Source organism: Physella acuta, unplaced genomic scaffold, assembly GCF_028476545.2.
Source record: "Physella acuta isolate Inbredline_101_S28 unplaced genomic scaffold, ASM2847654v3 ptg000170l, whole genome shotgun sequence".
NCBI lineage: Eukaryota > Metazoa > Mollusca > Gastropoda > Physidae > Physella > Physella acuta.
Window position 1 is genome coordinate 46449 of NW_026731689.1, and position 20979 is coordinate 67427.

At 32.5% G+C, this 20979-nt stretch overlaps 2 protein-coding genes across 2 annotated transcripts; both read right to left on the minus strand.

Annotated features, from left to right (window-relative positions):
- Positions 1 to 932: 932 nt before the first annotated feature.
- LOC131936151 (dynein light chain Tctex-type 5-B-like) lies at positions 933 to 2318 on the minus strand. Its single transcript, XM_059293060.1, has 2 exons — positions 2235 to 2318; positions 933 to 1731 (listed from the first exon to the last, which is right to left on the minus strand). The coding sequence occupies exons 1-2, from the start codon at positions 2313 to 2315 to the stop codon at positions 1123 to 1125; spliced, it is 690 nt and encodes a 229-aa protein (XP_059149043.1). The 5' UTR covers positions 2316 to 2318; the 3' UTR covers positions 933 to 1122.
- A 12392-nt stretch (positions 2319 to 14710) lies between these two features.
- LOC131936167 (nucleoside hydrolase) lies at positions 14711 to 19700 on the minus strand. The gene is made up of 7 exons (XM_059293079.1): positions 19268 to 19700; positions 18425 to 18604; positions 17787 to 17960; positions 16953 to 17109; positions 16307 to 16423; positions 15846 to 15979; positions 14711 to 15720 (listed from the first exon to the last, which is right to left on the minus strand). Exons 1-7 carry the CDS (start codon positions 19631 to 19633, stop codon positions 15298 to 15300), a joined length of 1551 nt encoding a protein of 516 aa, XP_059149062.1. The 5' UTR covers positions 19634 to 19700; the 3' UTR covers positions 14711 to 15297.
- Between the last annotated feature and the right edge of the window lie 1279 nt (positions 19701 to 20979).

Genomic DNA, 20979 nt, shown 5'->3' on the forward strand with positions numbered 1-20979 from the left:
AAGTAATAAAAAAAATTACGTTTGTGTGTGTGCGTGTTACACATACATTTACATGTGGGTTATACAAATACTTACGTTTGAATTATGCAAATGTAGCCTACACTTGTTTGTTATGCTAATGTGTAAGCGTGTTTTATGCACGTTTTTTTCTCCACCACGCCTGTACGCTACCGGGATAACCTATTTAACCAAACCAGTCAGACCACCGCACATCTTTATTCTCGAGGTCTGTCTTATGTTCATCTCATCATTATGTTCGTGTTAACTTAGACTGTTGACTAGATTAACGTTTAATTACTAATTCCGTCTTCTTGTTATGCGTATCAAGACCTGCTTGTAGCTTTTTACTTTCTCGTACAGAGGAAGTATTATAATCGTGCAAGAAATCGAGATTTTCACAAATGTCGACTTTTACACTTCCCTGAGTCGGAAAACCATAGTTTTGCAATTTTGTCGTTATGTTTGTGTGTGTGTGTGTGTGTGTGTGTAGTATTATTTCAAATTTGTAGTTCTGTATAAACCTTTCAATTATTTCCGGTAACGGAAGTGGAACTTATTCTACTTTTGGTTTTTTAAAAGCCTTTAACTTGAGTTCTGTTTCACATATAAATCAAAGATCTAATTCTTCGCCTTCCATCAAATTTTTAATAATTTCCATCAACTGGAAGTAGTATTTTACGCTATTTTTTATTTCTCAAAAACGCATAGCATAGATAAGTTCCTACAGCTAAGCAGTAATAAGCCAGAATTTCTTAGAATTTATGGTTGTACAAAACAAAATGCGAATAGTATACATGCAATGTGCTGTAACAAAATATGTTTAAAATCTGGAGTGTATTTGTTTATAAATTTTCTTTGGAATTTCAAAATTGTGTCGTTAGGATTGTCGAGCTAGACTAGTCCCCCCCCCCCTCCCCCCTTCCACTCGCTATCTGTACGACTCAACTTTCACGTTTGCTGACAGCTAAAACTAGGTCAACTGCTTACATACTTGTCAGCTAATTAAGTGGCCGGTCAGTTCGTCAAAAGGTCAACTCTCCTCTCGTGGCTTTCAACCAGAGTTCAAGTTTATCGCCGCTTCTCTAATTAAATTCTAAAAATAGCCCATGACCTAGATCCCCGTCACTCGAAGTACACGGCATGCACGCTGACTACACAGATTATGTGTCCAGTTTTGAAAGTTTCAGACGCGAAGGAGTCGGTTTCCGGGCTCCAAATACATCGGCTGCAAATCTCCGAACCTTGACCTTTGTTCTGCATAATTATAACATTGCAGACGATTTTATACCGGGGAAAATCAAAACCTTTGACCCTTGATTTGACCTCTGAAGAAATGGCCAAGCACATCTGCTTCGATCCGTCTTGTGTGTATTTAAAATGACGCAGGTACCTCTTCAGTATATCGTTGATTACAGGTTTAATTTTATCCGCTTTGAATGTCCGGTCGGGGTCCGGTTGCAGCCGAAACGTGTTCTCGTAACGGATTTTTGGCGTCTCCGGCACCGGACATCGTTTCTGTGAGAGTTTTTTCCAGGCCCGTGCGGCGGCGATAAGCCGGAACACGGATAGTCCGGCAGACGGTCTAGTGTTGGTCAGAGATGACCTTGACAGCTGTCTCTCTGGGGATCGACCGGACAGCTCATGCTGGCTGTTGGATATTGATCTGTTCGATTCGCTCCGGCTCATGAGTCGAGATCGATTTTTTTGACTGCTCAGCCCATCCTTTGAGGCCTAGAAAATATGAAGTTATAAAATTTAATACACAAAAATTCTGAAAATATACATGCCCATTTTAGTTATCATTAACTATGATGCTGTGTGAATTATTTATTCAGTAAATAAAGATTACAATCTTAAAGCGTCGTTGTAGTAATTTAAATAAAATATATATATTAAAAGTTTCCAATAGAACTTTATTTTAAAAGTGCATTGTTCTGATAAAAATATTCATAGTTTCATCTATAAAAGGAAAAATTTCGTACTTTTATGTGCCAAGGGCAGGAATCATAGAAATTATTATCAGTTAATATACTAAGTTGCTTCCCTTTTTTAATGTATTAAAAATATTTTTTTTTTTAGATCTAAATAAAGATCAAGGTAAATAATCTGTCCAGACTAGATTGTTTTTTTTTATTATAGATACCGGTAAACATAAACAACATAGACGAGTTTGTTTACACATTTTAATTTAGTTTTTAAAATTTAAATTAAAGCGAAAAAAGAATTGGTCTGACCTTGTGTTTGGAGAGAGACAGCCTTGGATGGACTTTATCGTGGTGTTCAATGGCTTTCAGCGTGAGCGGTTCTGTTGACATTGTCTGGCTGTGGGTGAGATCAGTGCCAAAGAGGCACACGTTAACATTTTTTTAAACAAATTTTTGGCATACGTTAACATTTTTTTAAACAAATTTTTGGCACACGTTAACATTTTTTTAAACAAATTTTTGGCACACGTTAACATTTTTTTAAACAAATTTTTGGCACACGTTAACATTTTTTTAAACAAATTTTTGGCACACGTTAAGATTTTTTAAAACAAATTTTTGGCACACGTTAACATTTTTTTAAACAAATTTTTTGCACACGTTAACATTTTTTTAAACAAATTTTTGGCACACGTTAACATTTTTTTAAACAAATTTTTGGCACACGTTAAGCTTTTTTTAAACAAATTTTTGGCATACGTTAACATTTTTTTAAACAAATTTTTGGCACACGTTAACATTTTTTTAAAACAAATTTTTGGCACACGTTAACATTTTTTTAAACAAATTTTTGGCATACGTTAACATTTTTTTAAACAAATTTTTGGCACACGTTAAGATTTTTTTAAACAAATTTTTGGCATACGTTAACATTTTTTTAAACAAATTTTTGGCACACGTTAACATTTTTTTAAAACAAATTTTTGGCACACGTTAACATTTTTTTAAAACACATTTTTGGCACACGTTAACATTTTTTTAAAACACATTTTTGGCACACGTTAACATTTTTTTAAAACAAATTTTCGGCACACGTTAACATTTTTTTAAAACAAATTTTTGGCACACGTTAACATTTTTTTAAAACACATTTTTTGGCACACGTTAACATTTTTAAAAAACAAATTTTTGGCACACGTTAACATTTAAAAATAAATGTTTGGCACACGTTAACATTTTTTAAAACACATTTTTGGCACACGTTAACATTTTTTTAAACAAATTTTTGGCACACGTTAACATTTTTTAAAACACATTTTTGGCACACGTTAACATTTTTTTAAACAAATTTTTGGCACACGTTAACATTTTTTTAAACAAATTTTTGGCACACGTTAAGATTTTTTTAAACAAATTTTTGGCACACGTTAAGATTTTTTTAAACAAATTTTTGGCATACGTTAACATTTTTTTAAACAAATTTTTGGCACACGTTAACATTTTTTTAAAACAAATTTTTGGCACACGTTAACATTTTTTTAAAACACATTTTTGGCACACGTTAACATTTTTTTAAAACACATTTTTGGCACACGTTAACATTTTTTTAAAACAAATTTTCGGCACACGTTAACATTTTTTTAAAACAAATTTTTGGCACACGTTAACATTTTTTTAAAACACATTTTTTGGCACACGTTAACATTTTTAAAAAACAAATTTTTGGCACACGTTAACATTTAAAAATAAATGTTTGGCACACGTTAACATTTTTTAAAACACATTTTTGGCACACGTTAACATTTTTTTAAACAAATTTTTGGCACACGTTAACATTTTTTAAAACACATTTTTGGCACACGTTAACATTTTTTTAAACAAATTTTTGGCACACGTTAAGATTTTTTTAAACAAATTTTTGGCACACGTTAAGATTTTTTTAAACAAATTTTTGGCACACGTTAACATTTTTTTAAACAAATTTTTGGCACACGTTAACATTTTTTTAAACAAATTTTTGGCACACGTTAAGATTTTTTTAAACAAATTTTTGGCATACGTTAACATTTTTTTAAACAAATTTTTGGCACACGTTAACATTTTTTTAAAACAAATTTTTGGCACACGTTAACATTTTTTTAAACAAATTTTTGGCATACGTTAACATTTTTTTAAACAAATTTTTGGCACACGTTAAGATTTTTTTAAACAAATTTTTGGCATACGTTAACATTTTTTTAAACAAATTTTTGGCACACGTTAACATTTTTTTAAAACAAATTTTTGGCACACGTTAACATTTTTTTAAAACACATTTTTGGCACACGTTAACATTTTTTTAAAACACATTTTTGGCACACGTTAACATTTTTTTAAAACAAATTTTCGGCACACGTTAACATTTTTTTAAAACAAATTTTTGGCACACGTTAACATTTTTTTAAAACACATTTTTTGGCACACGTTAACATTTTTAAAAAACAAATTTTTGAAACACGTTAACATTTAAAAATAAATGTTTGGCACACGTTAACATTTTTTAAAACACATTTTTGGCACACGTTAACATTTTTAAAAAAAATTTTCGGCACACGTTAACATTTTTTTAAACAAATTTTTGGCACACGTTAACATTTTTTTTAAACAAATTTTTGGCACACGTTACATTTTTTAAAAACAAATTTTTAAAGATTCGCAGAACACACACAGTTTTTGGGTTAGAGCCCCAACTTTGATAGGGGGCCCCATTTTTTTTTCCAAATGAGCGATAGTCATAACGTATACTTAAATCTACTGCTCCATTTTTTATCCCCATGAAAACTCTATAAACCACAGAACAGCTTCGGTACCATACGTAGGATTATGGCCCCATATCTCAAATATCTTAGGGAATTAACAAGTCTAAATCCGAACCTGGATGGGAATGGGATTAACTGATGTGAGAGATTAGTTAGCAGATTAAACTAAGGATTAGGTAAAGGATACAGTGAGAGACTAGTGGCACATTAGTTAACGGATTAACTGAGGGATTTAGTGACAGATTAAGTAATAGATTAAGTGAAAGGGACTAATCCTAAAGTGACAGATTAAGAGGTAGATTAAAAGATAAAGTTGCTGATAGAATTAAATTTTTCAGTAATATTGAAAACAGAGCATTTGAAATATTGGAAATATTGGATTAAGAACTAGCTAATATAAAAATCCTTTTTTAAATTGTACATTAAGCTTGGCTTGATATTGAAAAAGAATTAACTCAATGCTTTTGAATCATCGCATTAATTCTAAATGTAAAAGAAACTATTAAAACGTAATTTATGTTACATTTCTTTTATTTTTTTCTTTCTTTTTTCTTTTTCTATTTTTGTTATATTTTTGTTGTTTTTTTTTTTGTTTTGTGGATATTTTTTGTTGTTGTTGTTGTTGATATAACTAAGCTTTAAAACTTACACCTTTCCTACTCTGGTTTAAAAGAAATGAAATCGAACTAGTGGAGGGAGAGTGAATGCTCTGAGTAGTATGATTTTGTGGCAGCTAAAACGTTAGCTTTTACTTGTTAAATAAACCGGGAGTGATCTCCCCTAAACTTTCTCGAATATTCTTATATAAAACAACAAGGGATGGGAACTCGGGATATAGTTATGATTTTTAATCCATTTTAAATACATAAACTTTTAAAAATAAAATAGAATCTCATAGAAAAAAGTAAGCGAACGCCGAATAAAGATGTTCATAATGGTGCGCAATATTATTAGTACTTTATAAATTTAGATGCGTTTTTGAGAAATCGGAAATAGCGTAAATTAGTACTTCCCGTCAACGGAAATGACTCAAAATTTAACAGAAGGTAGAGAATTAGATCTTTTACTTACATGTGAAATTTCATTTATCTATCTGAAATAGTACTCAAGTTATAGGCTTTTGAAAAATTCAAAGTAGAAAAAGTACCACTTCCGGTTACCGAAAATCGCTCAAAAGTTGATACGGATCTACGATTTTGATAAAATACATATATATGAAATTTCATCAACCTAGCTGTAACGGTACTCAAGTAATCGTGTTTACACACACACACACACAAACACACACACACACACACACACACAGACACACAGACATACGGACAAGATTGCAAAATTATGTTTTTCCGTAACAGTGAAGTGTAAAACGTCGAGATTTGTAAAAATCTCGATTTTTTTTTTGCACGATTACAATACTTTCTCTATACTACGTATATACGAAAAAGTAAAAATCAATGAAAAGGTTTTCTAAGCTTAGGCTATAAAAAAATATTTAAGGGTAAATATGTCTATTATTATAGCGTCAAAAGAGATTATTTTTTTTCCTACTCTTTTAATGGCGATTAGATCCAAATAAATCACATATACCCAGTGTTATATTTAACTTTACCTCAAATCTAATGGCAAGATTTACCCTAACCTCCCCTTATTAGATCACAACAACGATATAACGAGCTTTTCATGGTTACTGATTGTATCTAAGGGGCAAGAATCGAATTTCAGAGTTACGGTCCCTTACTGCGGTTTCAGCTCTTTGTGTACATTTTAAGTTGAGTAAATTAATCACTGAACACAAGTTAACAGCCGTATCGAAAATCACGTCGAGGGTAGTGTTGACAAAAAACAAACAAATATTGAAGCAAAGGAACCATTAAAATAGGTGTAAAGGAGTTCTATTGGCAAACTATCCAACGATTCATTTTATATGTATAATATATATATATATATATATATATATATATATATATATATATATATATATATATATATATATATATATATATATATATATATCAGTAGAATGTATATATATATATATATATATATATATATATATATATATATATATATATATATATATATATATATATATATATATATATATATATATATATATATATATATATATATATATATATATATATATCAGTAGAATGTATATATATATATATATATATATATATATATATATATATATATATATATATATATATATATATATATATATCAGTAGAATGTATGTGCGTGTGAATAATTTAAACTATTTTTTTGGTGCCTCTGTGTGTGGGATGGTTTTTGTGTGTGGGTTGGGGGGCTTTTATTAAATGGGGTAGGAAGTGGAAGGAAAAAGAGAAGGCGCACAATAAACAAACATCCAACTTTCACTCGCTTGAAACATAGAAAATAAACCCTCACTATTCGAGAAAATTAAAAATATTTATATTAAACCGAAAACGAATCAAAATTTTTAAAAGTAGCATGTCATTTACATTAAAAATTCAACAACAAATAACTAAATTAGGAAATAAATAAGGAAAGCATATATACTATATTATAATAATACATTAATCAACTTAATAAAACACTCTCCTAGTTAAATCTAATGAAGCCTACATTTTGAATAATTTAAACTTAAAAAACAACTCACCTAACCTTGGAAGACTTCTACACTCTGAAAGTGAAAATTTGTCTGGAACTTGGGAACAGGATCGTGTTTAGGTCACAAACGGAGGGAGGTGTAAAGAAATGAGAAGGGGAGGTGTAGAAACCCAGGTGCCAGAGCTCGGCGTCTAAGTAAGGCCTTACCTCCAGGTAACCGACCAAGTAAACAGGTTTTAGGTTTCCCTAAGACCATGATTTCAGTCCGCCCTCTTACCGAGCCCATTATTAGCACCACACAACAGCAACCCCCCCCCTCCACGATCTCACCCCACTCTCAAACTATGCATGTCCCAACAACCTACCAACGTTGCCTTTATCTCCCTTGTCGATTAGTGCAGGCAAGTTAATTATGATAAATTTGACGGGGTTCACTAATGAGGGTTGTAATTATTGACTTCACGTCTGTAGGTGTATTTCACTCTCGCCTAGTCTTTTAATGAGCCCCCCACCCTCCCCCAAATCTCCTCACCCTAGGGCGATGATTATAAAATCGATAAATGATCACATTGTTTTCAGCTGGGTGTGCAAGGATTATGCATAACTCCGCTAACTATAGTGTTGGGTTGGATTCAGTCAATAATGATAGACTTAGTCGTGTGTACGTATGACGGTATGTAATGAGAGTATACGTTCGACTTAAGTGCACGGAGTTGATAATAGTCTTTTCAGTGCACATAAACATATAGCCTATATATATATATATATATATATATATATATATATATATATATATATATATATATATATATATACACTCACACAACCAAACACATATATAACTCATGTGTGTCCATAATTTGTGTCAGTTCAGAATTAGAAACCTACTAGCAGATCCTTCCCAAAAGTAAATAAAAAAGAGCATAATGAGTAAATTACTAATCGTAACCATTTCTAATTATGCTTATTAGCTCCCAAATTAAATGATGATGATGAGCCACATTTTAGTGAACAATATTGACCATTAGATTTTTGTCAGAATTTTCATAGATATTTTTTTTGTATGCGATGTTTGAAGGAAGGGGGGGGGGGGTCACTTTCTGGAATAATTTTTGAAGGCCGTTTTGTGAAAGTTCTATGAGTGGGGGAACCAAACATTCACAAAGTTCACATAAAAATCACAAGGAACAGAAAATACACCAGAAACAGCAAAATCACTAGGAACAAAAAAAAAAAAAAAATAAATAAATAAAACAAAATAAATAAAACAAAATAAACAGCGAACAAGAAAAAACAAGTTAATTAAAAAAGTCTAGTGACATTTATGCGCAATTTCCTTATGTTATCTAAAAATAGCTCTGACGTATAATGATTGGGTGCGTTCAAGCTTGAAGAGCGATCGGTTTGTAGGTGTTTATGTAATTTTAAAATTTGTGACCGAACGAGAGGATATTTTTGAAAACTTTCTTCGGCAATACTGTTCTAAATTATGTCAGGAATCGATTGGTACATGTTTCAAGTCGCTAAGTGGTCTGGTTGCCGAGATATGGGCCAAAAACTGCATTTTTTTCGAGGTTTTTTGGCTTTTACGGGAAATACATGAAAGAAACCCGGAATTTTTATGGCCTATGCTCATTCTCGTAACTTGCTTAACATAATTGCTTTTGGAACTAGTCATCGATATTGCTTCGTTGAGGAGGAGATACGACTTAAAGCCCGGACACACATTCATCCATCCATCCATCCATTCCCAGAAATGACGAGTTAATAAACGCAATTCTCCAGAATGGAAATTGCGCTAAAAATAACCATGGACATAAATCATGAGCGACAGTAAAAAAAAAAAGGCAAAAAAAAAAAAAACCAAGAAAAAAACAACAAAACAGCCAAACCTAACGAAGAAGTAAAATAAACCCACAAGAAACAGCGAAAGCACCATATACTGCAAAACCGATATAAAAACCGCGGTCTTTGAACGTGTTGTAACGTGTCAAGTCTTCTACTCCACACTTTAGTGATCGTTTTTATTTTTTGCGAAAAAAAGTTTAAAAAGATATTGATTTCAATTTCTTTTGTTGCCCAAAGCCAGTCTACTAATCTGCTTGCCAGTGGGTCACCTTTGTTATATAGTCTGCTTCTCTCCAGGGTTATGGTAGGTCTTTCACAAGGTCACGTCTGATACATTCATGTTTTCATGTCGTGTGTACTCTCTCTCTCTCTCTCTCTCTCTCTCTCTCTCTCTCTCTCTCTCTCTCTCTCTATATATATATATATATATATATATATATATATATATATATATATATATATAACTACATGTAAATGAACAAAGAAATACGTGATCTTTCCGCTTACAACGTCATTGTGTTACTTGATCTTAAGGCTAACGTGTGCTTTGGGAGGTGGGGGGGGGGGGGGGGGGGGATTCAATGGGACAATAAAGGAGGAGTGGTGTGAATGAGACAGAGTTTCGGGGATTTCTGTAAAACGTTGCCGTTGCAGAATTGTAATGTTGCAGAATTGTAACCGACAGAATAAGCACCCAGGCACATGTACTCGCTTTAAATGAGATTTGTGGTGGTGATTTCATTAATTAGCTATCAACTGAGCACCTTGTATGTTATACAATCAGTGTCGTAGCGAGGTCGGGTGTCACCCCCCAGAGGCGTAGCGACAAACTTTCAAGTTTGCACCCCCTCCCCTCAAACTTTCGATTTGCACCCCCCCCCCCTCAAGTTTTTCTCTATATATTTTGCTATTTTTTGCCTTGGTGTCACCCCCCTAAATGGTGTCACCCGGTGCGGTCGGCACCCCCCCCCTCGCTACGCCCCTGTATACAATAACACTAAACTGAATGATGTCATAGAAGTTTTAAAAGTAAACTATTTTGAGATTTCTTGGCTCTTCTGCACTGCTGATTTACCGATTGAGGGGGTCAAGTTGGAGTTCAACCAGAGATTGATGTGACTGCATTATTTATAAATAAATTATTTTTCAGTACAACTTCAATGAACACTTAACTCACTTGAAATAAATTTGTATAGAAAACTCAGAACGCAGCAAAGTAACTTAAGGAAAGTCCATTTTATTGCATTATCACAGAAACACGGCAGTTTTAACATAGAGGCAACACCTTGAACACTAAACCTTCAGGTAAAAGATAGGTGAACCCCTGTAGCAAATAAATAGAAGGCAGTGATATCAAGATTAGAACGGACCCTCCACCACCATTTGGGTCATTTGACTAGCTGGGTAATTTGGCTAGCTAAGTCACTTTAATTATTTGGTCAATCTAAGAACTATCTACATAGTTTTTGTCATCGTAAAATACTATCTATATAGATTTCAACAATAACTTGAATTGGCTAAAACTTCTTTCAACAAATGTCAATATAGTGTGGATGGTTTTAAATTTAGGAAAAAATTAAATTTATATGAAATTTTGTTTTAAAAGAAGGGAGGTGGTTTTAGACCCTCACCCCATAAGGTTTTTAAAAGACACAGTAAATGTGTGCAGATACAATAATCTTTCACTTTCAATCTATTCTTCACATAGTTTTGGTTTTATCTGACAACAGCTACAGCTGTAACACGACTCAAAGTGTGGTGGAGGGGCTAGAATGATGACCAACAGAAAAGTTATGTGATGGAAAACTTTGAAAAACTCATTTCAAACTCACACCAGTCATTATATAAATCAATGGGACAAAAAAACTCATTTCAAACTCACACCAGTCATTATATAAATCAATGGGACAAAAAAACTCATTTCAAACTCACACCTGTCATTATATAAATCAATGTGACAAAAAAAACTCATTTCAAACTCACACCAGTCATTATATAAATCAATGTGACAAAAAAACTCATTTCAAACTCACACCAGTCATTATGTAAATCAATGGGACAAAAAACCTCATTTCAAACTCACACCTGTCATTATATAAATCAATGTGACAAAAAACCTCATTTCAAACTCACACCAGTCATTATGTAAACCAATGGGACAAAAAAAAAACTCATTTCAAACTCACAACAATCATTACAAATCAAGCTAAACCTTAACAATTGCATACACTATTTTTTTTGTGGAACTTTTAAAAATACATTTGTATAACAATGAAACCTTTAAGACAAAAACATTTATGCTTAGAAAAATTAACTCCAAAACAAAATATGCCAATTAAAAAAACGTGTCATCATTTTGGAATTACATTTTCAAATGTGTACAAATAATTTGAACATAACAGACAGACATGAATCATAATCACAAATTATGCAAACTGTTTAGAAAACTTAATCACAACTAGCTGCAACCAAACATATTTGTTTTTAAAGCAGTCATCAAATTGAATAAAAAATGGCTAACACATCCAAAAAATATTAGTTTCTTATACAACTGACTGAATTGAGTATGAAATGAAATGAAATAAAAATCACTAACACAGAAAAAAATATTTGAAAAAAATTTATCAATGAGATAACACAAATATAACATAAGCCATTCAACAAATGATTGGTCTAAAGACAGCTTTGTTGTCTTTTGTTTGTAATGGGCAGTGTTTGTTCACAATTGTCTGAGTGACGCAAAAAAGATGCATGGCCATATTTCTTCAAAGTAACTGTAATTACAGTTTTTAATACATGGAAATCAGAAAGTGTGTAAGGAAATATTCATGTACAAAAAAAATGAAACCATAATGTTTTTAAAAATGTTATAGAAGTTCTTAGCCAAAAATTCTTCAAAGGGAAAAAAGTGTTTCTATTGAAATAATACCAGCTATGTGATGATGTTTTTATCTGGTGTTATATTTGCTGTTAGGGCTATGTTTGTTAAGTTTAACTTCAGAAAATTAAAATAAAAGAATAACAAACCTAAAATTAATTAGAGCTTTAGAAAACACTAACTTTTAAACCATTTCACACAGCCTTGATAGCTATACAAAGAACATTTTGATTACATAAAATGTAGCTGTAAAAAAAATTTGGCTGCAATCAGAAAAGAAATAAACAACAGAAGAGGAAGATGGAATTGAATGCAGACTTAAAACTGGCTTCAGGCAGCAGATTTCAACATTAAAACACTTTTGCCAGTAAGACTAATGTTTAGGGTGACACAAGAAACATTACCATTTTTACATAACACTGACTGAGGTGTAACCAAATAACTAAAACAAAAATTAAAAAATGAATGAATTAAACTGTTACCCAGCAAATTATAAGTGCTAATTTTAATCCTTACATCTACACATCTAACACTTACATGTTTACTGCTCCAAGAATGCTAAAGACATACCATGAGAGTAACTTATGGCTTAAAACTTTTACTGACAAAACTCTTACTCAACAATTGTAATCATGCACCAAATCAGGTATTGCTACATTCAATACACACTCAATTTATTTTTCCTTACTAACAAACTAACTGCCACCACACTTAATTGAATATGATTGGACGGATATTTAACCTCTCATAAAACTGCTAGTATTGTTTATTTAGTTAGAATTATTGAAGCATTGAATAATACGCCAAGCAATATTTATGTCAGCCATTACACGATATAACCATTTCAAAAGTACCATAACGCAACCGCAGAAGGCCCCAAGTTTTACAATCAACCAAAAAAAAAAGAGAACGCAAAGAATTGCTGATGTACTAGAAGACAAAGTTTCAACATCCAGCAGGAAAGGATGGAAATAGTTGATGAGGGGAGCATACAAAGATTGTCACTTGACAATGTCAACTAGCTCTATCAACATCAGGACTAACCTGCTCTATCATCGCCAGGACTACCTGCTCTATCATCGCCAGGACTACCTGCTCTATCATCGCCAGGACTAACCTGCTCTATCATCACCAGCACTAACCTGCTCTATCAACACCAGTACTAACCTGCTCTACCAACACCAGCACTAACTAACTATCAACACCAGCACTAACCTGCCCTATCAACATCAGCACTAACTAGCTCTATCAACACCAGCACTAACCTGCTCTATCAACACCAGCAGTAACCTGCTCTATCAACATCAGGACTAACCTGCTCTATCAACACCAGTACTAACTAGCTCTATCAACATCAGCACTAACTAGCTCTATCAACACCAGCACTAACTAGCTCTATCAACACCAGGACTAACTAGCTCTATCAACACCAGGACTAACCTGCTCTATCAACACCAGGACTAACCTGCTCTATCAACATCAGCACTAACCTGATCTATCAACACCAGGACTGACCTGGTTAAAACAATAGAAAACTTTTAAAACAATGAAATAAAAAAGTTAAAAAAAAAAACCAATTTTTTTTCATTACCCCATTCATTTTGTATAAAAAACCATACTAAAAGAATCAGTATCTTTCCCTTTGAACACTTGTATTTGACAATAATGTAAGATTCAACTAACAGAAGTTTAATAGCAATTACATTCCCAGCACTGATCAAGTAAAACCAGAGGAAAAAACTTGGAAGTTCTGTAATAACATTTCAGCAATGACCTGAAAATGTCATTTTCTCTTCTCACAGTTAATAAAATATCAACTACAACTTTAATTAATTTAAAAACAACTTAAAATAAACAATTATTTATTTAAGTGAAACAAAATTGTATTTAAAATTCAGTACTGAATAGAATGATGATATTGTCTTAGATTTCAGAAAGCACGTAAATACAAGTCAGCTATTTTAAAAATACTAGCATAGCAAGCCATACAAATGATGACAAAGTGCGCAAGTTAAAAGCTGAAAATCCAAACATTAAAACACTAAATCAAACCAATTTATTCAAACTAATAGTAACTGAACTACATTTAGCAAAACAGTCGAACTCTAAAGTACATTTTTTCGCACAATATTAGGCAATACATCAACAAAGGCTGAACACAATAATGACTTCCTACATTTTAAAACAAATTATTTCACCTATTGAAATCTTTCATCAATTTTTTTTTTCAAATTTCTAAATTAACCTTAAGTTATGTTTGAATGTTTTCAAAAACTAAAAATATTTTGATACCATTAACATAGTTACGCCTGGCAAATCAATATTTATTTTGAAAAAAAAAATCACATCAAGAATTTAAACAATCATTGGCAACATAAGCTTGACATGGAACACTTATCACATATACTGTATGAAGTGGAATAAATTACATAAGAATAAAATCATATAAAATAAATTTTGGCACAATTATTTACAGTCAATATAATTAAAATAAAAAAAACCAAACAAAGCCATTAAACACTAGTTAGAAGTTAATACTAGTGACTCACTTTTGTAGAATCAGTCAACAACTCCTAGATTTCTTGGGAGCTGGGACAAATCAAACCATATTATATACCCAATAAAACTGATATTTTGAACTCCACCAAGTTTCCTCCAAAAAGAACTATACAACTGGACATTTGGACAACAAAGTTAGTGGCTTCTTGAGTAAAAAAAAATCTTTAAAGAAATTTAAGCTACCACAAAATAATAATTAAGATTTTTCTTAATAAGTAGCTTATGAGATTAAAAATATCAATTAAAAAAGCATACCCCCATCCAAACAGACGCAGCAGTTGAATATATGGTCACCTACTGTAGCCACAAGAGATTATTATGTAGGCAGGTATAGCTCAACATGACTAGATAGTGTAGTTTATTCTACAGCTAGCTGCAGCTAAATGTGTGGTCAATGAACTGACAAGTAGCTGGCTGAGACAAGCTAAATATTGTTTATGAATTGCTAAATGGTTTTTTTCTTTAAATGATGTACAATGATACTTACAAGTTGGTTTCTAAATGATGTCAGATGATATGGAATAACTTTTAAAAATGTAAAATGGTACTTACAAGATAATTTTTTAAATGATGTTATACCTGAATCACGCCTAGAACACACCTGTGAGTCAATTAGTTGATTTAACAAGTCCGGAAAGCTAGCACAAACTGGAATATTGATTACAGTTTTTAACATCCGGTAGATACGTTGTCAGATGTTATTATTGCTGTCATTCTCTGCCTTGAATGTGTTGTATCCTGATTTATTGTGAACATGGCCAGCGTTGTGTGGGGGGGCCTCTTGCTGGGGCCTCACCATCAACATGAAGAGTGATTTAATCTTTTCAATGTCCAACTCCTTGACCACTAAGGCATTGCATGGCTGCTGGAGTAGCCCGTCCCAGTCCACAACCATCTGACCGCGGGTTAACTGACCAGACAGCTCGACAGTACAGTACACTGGTTCTGCGCTCTGGACCACTGACCTGTCCACGACCAAGGACATGCAGTAGCCGTCACATGACCGGTAGCCCTCTCTACCTGCTGCTCTGGCTGGTTTAGCGGACTCAAGAACTGATCTTTTGACGAACTCTGACACTGGGCTGTCCGAGTTTGTCCAGAGGTCAAAGAAATCCTGCGGGAAAAATTAAAAGCAATGAAAGCCAAAAAGCTAACATAATAATTATAATTTAAATTTAACTACTGCTAAGCTAGGTAACCAGAAAATTTGAAAAAAAAAAACATCACAATGCAACATACCCATGATAAATGAAACTTGCGACAGACTTCATAAGGTAAAATAGTGATGTTGATAAATTCTTTAAGAACAACTTGGGCTGCCTCTGGGTCGTTATAGAAATTAAATTCTGCACATGTACTTATCCTACCTCGAGCTGATACAGGAAAGTGACATTAATGTAGTCAACAAATTATTTTGTATGATAATTCAATAACATTTTAGTGTGTTTACTTTAATGTGTAATAGCTTGTTATATAAAACAAAGTATTTAAAACATTTTTATAATAATAATCATTTGTATTTGCAGTAAAAATAAAATTTTAAAAATATACTGTAATGAACCACTATTAATATAGCTATAAATAAAAACTTTAAAACATGTTTCTCATTAAATTTTAGTACGGTTATTCAATAAATGATACAGCTGACCACAATATTATTTCCAATTGCAAGTTTCGACCCAGACAGAAGAATCCAATACCTTCTATATTGCCCCCCATTATGTAGAGATCTTTAATTTTTCTACCAACTGTTGAATCCAGTCTCATTGCTAAAGCTAAATTGGTTAGTGGAGCCAGAGCAACAACAGTTACTTCCCCTGTAATATTTACAAGATGAGAAAACAGAAATTAGCATTAGCTACAAATTATGTAGAGATAATAAATAACAGCAGGCTCATACTGATAGTTCTAGTTAAAAGAAATTCAAACAGTTATTACTTATGCTATAAGTTTTTTTAATGAAGGCTAGTGGTTTTTTAAGGGTAGACAATGTTTGCAGTGTCTAGACAACTTTGCCTGGGTTACTGTTAATGATTCTGATCATGCCATTTATGAGTCTGTTGAAGTTGAATGAGCTAGTTGTATTAAATAAGGGCAGATAATGTTTGCGGTGCCTTGACAACTTTACCTGGGTTACTGTTAATGATTCTGATCATGACATTTATGAGTCTGTTGAAGTTGAATGAGCTAGTTGTATTAAATAAGGGCAGATAATGTTTGCGGTGCCTATACAACTTTACCTGGGTTACTGTTAATGATTCTGATCATGCCATTTATGAGTCTGTTGAATGAGCTAGTTGTATTAAATAAGGGTAGATAATGTTTGTGATGTCTAGAAAACTGTACCTGGGTTACTGTTAATGATTCTGATCATGGCATTGGCTGCATGTTCTGGCTGAAGGACTGAACTATCCACTGGCGTGTTCCATGCCTCTCCGCTAAAGTTTTCAAACTGTGATGTGTTTCCCAAGAGGGAGCACTCTGCTCCTCTATACACTGGGATCTGGGGAAAACAAACTGTTGTTTATTTTTTTTTTACACAAAGGCATAAATCTACAATTTTGTGTCATATGGTAAAAAAGGCACAAAAAAGTAATGAGGAGTGTAATTTAGGACGAACTGTGTGTACAAAAATATCTTGCCTAAGTTTCTGAGTAAAATACATATAAACTCTACATACAAATTATGAGTAGCTTTGTTTAAAAATTAAAACTTTTAATTGTAATAAAAGTTAATTTACATAAATTAAATATTATAATAAAAACTGGCAAAGTAATAGATTTATAGTAACAATATATGCTATTAAATACAAGATCAAATGTGATCAAAACTATCAATCTAAAACTAATACAATTCTATTATACTTAATTTATATTTTTTTATGTAGGCCCACTTCTTAGTATCTTAATATTAAATAAATTTTGTTTATATTAGTTAAAAAGCTTTCCTGTCCAGCAATGTGGAGAAAGGGTGTCTGATACATTGGCTACACCTGACCCATCTCATCTTAAACCCAGGCATTGGGCTTAGATTTTCAATGTGCAATCATTCAATGGTATATTAGAATAAGGAGCCATACAATTCATAATGAAGTTGAATACATATACTATGCAGTAAGAAAAATACCATGCTGCTGTTAAGCTAACGCAACTGAAAGATACATAAAATATAGTAACATACATCTCCCCTGCCACAAGCTTGCAGCACTCGTAATGTGTTCTGACAGACCAAGTCGACATTAACATTGCCATTACAGCAAGTGATGGCCAGGATCTCCACGTTGGGGTGGGCCAAAGCCAACATAATGGCATGGGAGTCGTCTATACCAGTATCCACATCTAAAATTACCCGAAGCTGAAAAATAAAGAGTTAAATTATTGTTTTTATTGTACACCTTTGTTTAAAAATAAAGAAAACCAAGAGAAATAGAAGACCTGTTTAAAATTAAACAGTGTTAAAAAATTAGCCTAAACAAATGTTAGTAATAAAGCCTGCATAAGTTTGTTTCTACTTTTAAAAGTTCTACTGTTTATGCACTTTTAATTAAGTTAAATGTCTTTATAGCAAACTGATGAAAAGTGAATTACCCAAACTTATTAAAAATGTATACTGATTACTGGGGCATTTTTTGTCCATGTAAGCAGTTAAAACAAACTACCTAAGACTAACACTAACCAAGGAGTTATCTCAACTTAAAAGCTATTAGATCACAAACCTTAAGCTTGGCAATTAATATACATCCTTTGTTACTGTTGTAATAAGTCAAGCAATAAATTCACGAATTCCATAAGTTTTGTAATTCAGTAAAATACACTAACCTTGGGGTATTTGTATGACCCATTAGAAATAATTTTTGTTGATCTATTGCTGTGAGATGAAGAAGAAAACTCTGCCGCACCTGACAGCTGATCTAAAATACTTTCATCTAACTCCTCTATTTTAATATCACTGTTGTCTATCAGATCATCATCATCACTTGGGGAAGACACAGGAGACAACTGAGGATTCAGAATAAAATGTTTTAGAACTGACTAACTGCTTATCTGTTGGTTAATGAAAAAAAGAGCATTTTATCAGGCCAACAAAAAAGAATTTTCGAATCGCTTTTAATTATTGTTCTTTAATCAATTTGATTAACAGAGTTAGTAATTGATAACCTAAATAGTAAATTTTTCAAATATAAGCCAAATGATGAACAATTGGACAGTAGGTTGTAATCGGTAGTAGGATCTAATTTTAAAAAAAAAAGAGAAAATAGTTTATTGCAGTTTTTTCTACTGGGAGTAAGACATAACTGGACATCGGAAAATTATAAATTATTTTTGGCATAAAATTTGTTTCCATAAAAAATTTGAAAAGTTTAAACTTAAATTTCTAAGAGGGATGAAAATAAAAACATATTTAAGCTTAACAATTTTATGACTCAGATTACTTTCTATTCTTAAAACTATAATGAGGTTTTGAAGTGAAATAAAATATAAACATTGCATTTTAAAACTTTTTAAGTTATTTAAACAACCTACATTTACCTACACAAATTGAAAGAGCTTCATTTATTCCAAACTTAAAAATGACGTGTTTAAAAAGTTACAATATTTGCTTTTCAAATAAAATAAAATTGATAGGTCTATAAAAAAAAACCCAGCTAAAACTGTACTCACTTCTGCTTTTTCCATTTCGACTTCTGCGAATTCCATGGGATCGTGATTATGCTTAGTAGTGAATGCCACAACTTTCAAACGCTGCCCATCTGAAGTACATCGAAATTTTATCTGGTAAGGGCACCGTTGCCTCATCGATCTATTATCATCTTTTTTTTCTCTGCCCCCTTTTACACAGCAATACAGCAACTCGTTGTACTTGACATCAGGGTTAAAAGTTCTTCTGGGCATGCGTTTAATGGCTGCAGCTATTGTGCGACTGTCTCGTTTCCAGAGTCTGAATTTCTCCTTGTCCTGGAGTTCTTGAATTTTTTCCTCAACTTCATCATAGGATGAAAACTCTTGATCTAGTTTAATAATAGACATTCTACGAGAATTTTAATCTTTGTGGAAGTGTTATCCTAAATAAGACTTATCATTTTTATATTTTCCAAAACAAATCTGAAAAAAAAAACAGTTTATCATTTTAGTAATAGTTCACATAAGTCTAATAACTTAAAGTAACTTTTCTATGACTGAGTACTCAAAAAAAGATGGGTGCACTTTAGTTTGTTTTAAAGCTAAAGCAAACAATTTATCTTTTGGTAATTTGTTATAACAGTTGCATTAGTGTCCAGTAAAGTCAAAATAATTGAATCTTCTAAGAAAAGGAGTGTTAGGTTACTTGTAGTAAACTATCAACTGATAATAATATAACTTGGTTATGTCAATGCTACAACATCCCTAACCCAAGTACTAATGTAATAACCCCAACATCTGTCCCTCACACTAAACCTGCAATTAAAATACTACTACTTAGAGGTGTAGCAACCCATTACAACTCCCAGGGCGAACTTTCAACTGCAAACTCTTCTTCTTCTTCGTTCTTAATTATTAGTATTGAAGGGGATCGTGTGAACTGGTTATGCGCCATTGAGGCCGTTGACTCCGATTTCAGCCTGCTTTTCTTTTTGGATTTGCTTCCATAGCCTTTGTCTAACCAAAAACAAACTACAAGGCAGCAGTTGTTTAATTTTGGAGTTGTCTCTCCTAGAAGAGTGTCTGTCCCCAGCTAACGAGCCTCATCTGCCCGAGGGTTCGAACTCGAGACTTTTTCGGTTTAGCAACCATGAGCTTTACCGACTCGACCACGCCGACCCCTAACTGCACCCTCAATTTATATGATTATTTAAGTTAGAATAAAGCACCCCTGCAATTAAGAAAGGTCAGGGGTGCTTTATACCAGCCACTGTCCCTTAACAGATTTTATGTTGGTGTCACACAATTAATGTTGAAAACAGTAAATCCAAGTAATAGCCTCATTTCCTTAAACTTCGACAGTGCATAATTTACTAAATTTAGTAATGCAGCTCAAAATGAGTTTATTTTATATTTTTTCTACCCTGTTCTGTCTCTCTAAATGTTGGCGCTTTGGGCGGCCGACCTCCTCTAGCACTGCCTCACCTACTAACAGGTAACTAGTTAGTATTTGTGTATGTTATTCCATGCTAAACATTTTATATTAATGTATATTAGAGCTAAAATAAAAACCTATGTGTCCTGTACTACCAGAGTTACAAGTAATATGTTAAAATAAAGTTTTGTTTGGTTTTGGAGAGTTTGTGTGGTAAAAGTTTGCTTTTTCCTAAACCTAATGTAACAATTTGAATTCATGATAGGCCACTATATAGTATTATAAGCTTATCTAGATTAACCACTAGAAAATAGAATCT

Bases quoted from the DNA above. Each gene is read 5' to 3' on its own strand.
- LOC131936167 (XM_059293079.1), bottom strand. From the start codon at position 19,633: ATGTCTATTATTAAACTAGATCAAGAGTTTTCATCCTATGATGAAGTT. The intron at 18,605-19,267 runs GTGAGTACAGTT...CTGAATCCTCAG, and splicing joins TCGAAATGGAAAAAGCAGAA to TTGTCTCCTGTGTCTTCCCC. The intron at 16,424-16,952 runs GTACAGTTTTCT...TAAATATTACAG, and splicing joins AATCATTAACAGTAACCCAG to GGGAAGTAACTGTTGTTGCT.
- LOC131936151 (XM_059293060.1), bottom strand. From the start codon at position 2,315: ATGTCAACAGAACCGCTCACGCTGAAAGCCATTGAACACCACGATAAA. The intron at 1,732-2,234 runs GTCAGACCAATT...CATATTTTCTAG, and splicing joins TGTCTCTCTCCAAACACAAG to GCCTCAAAGGATGGGCTGAG.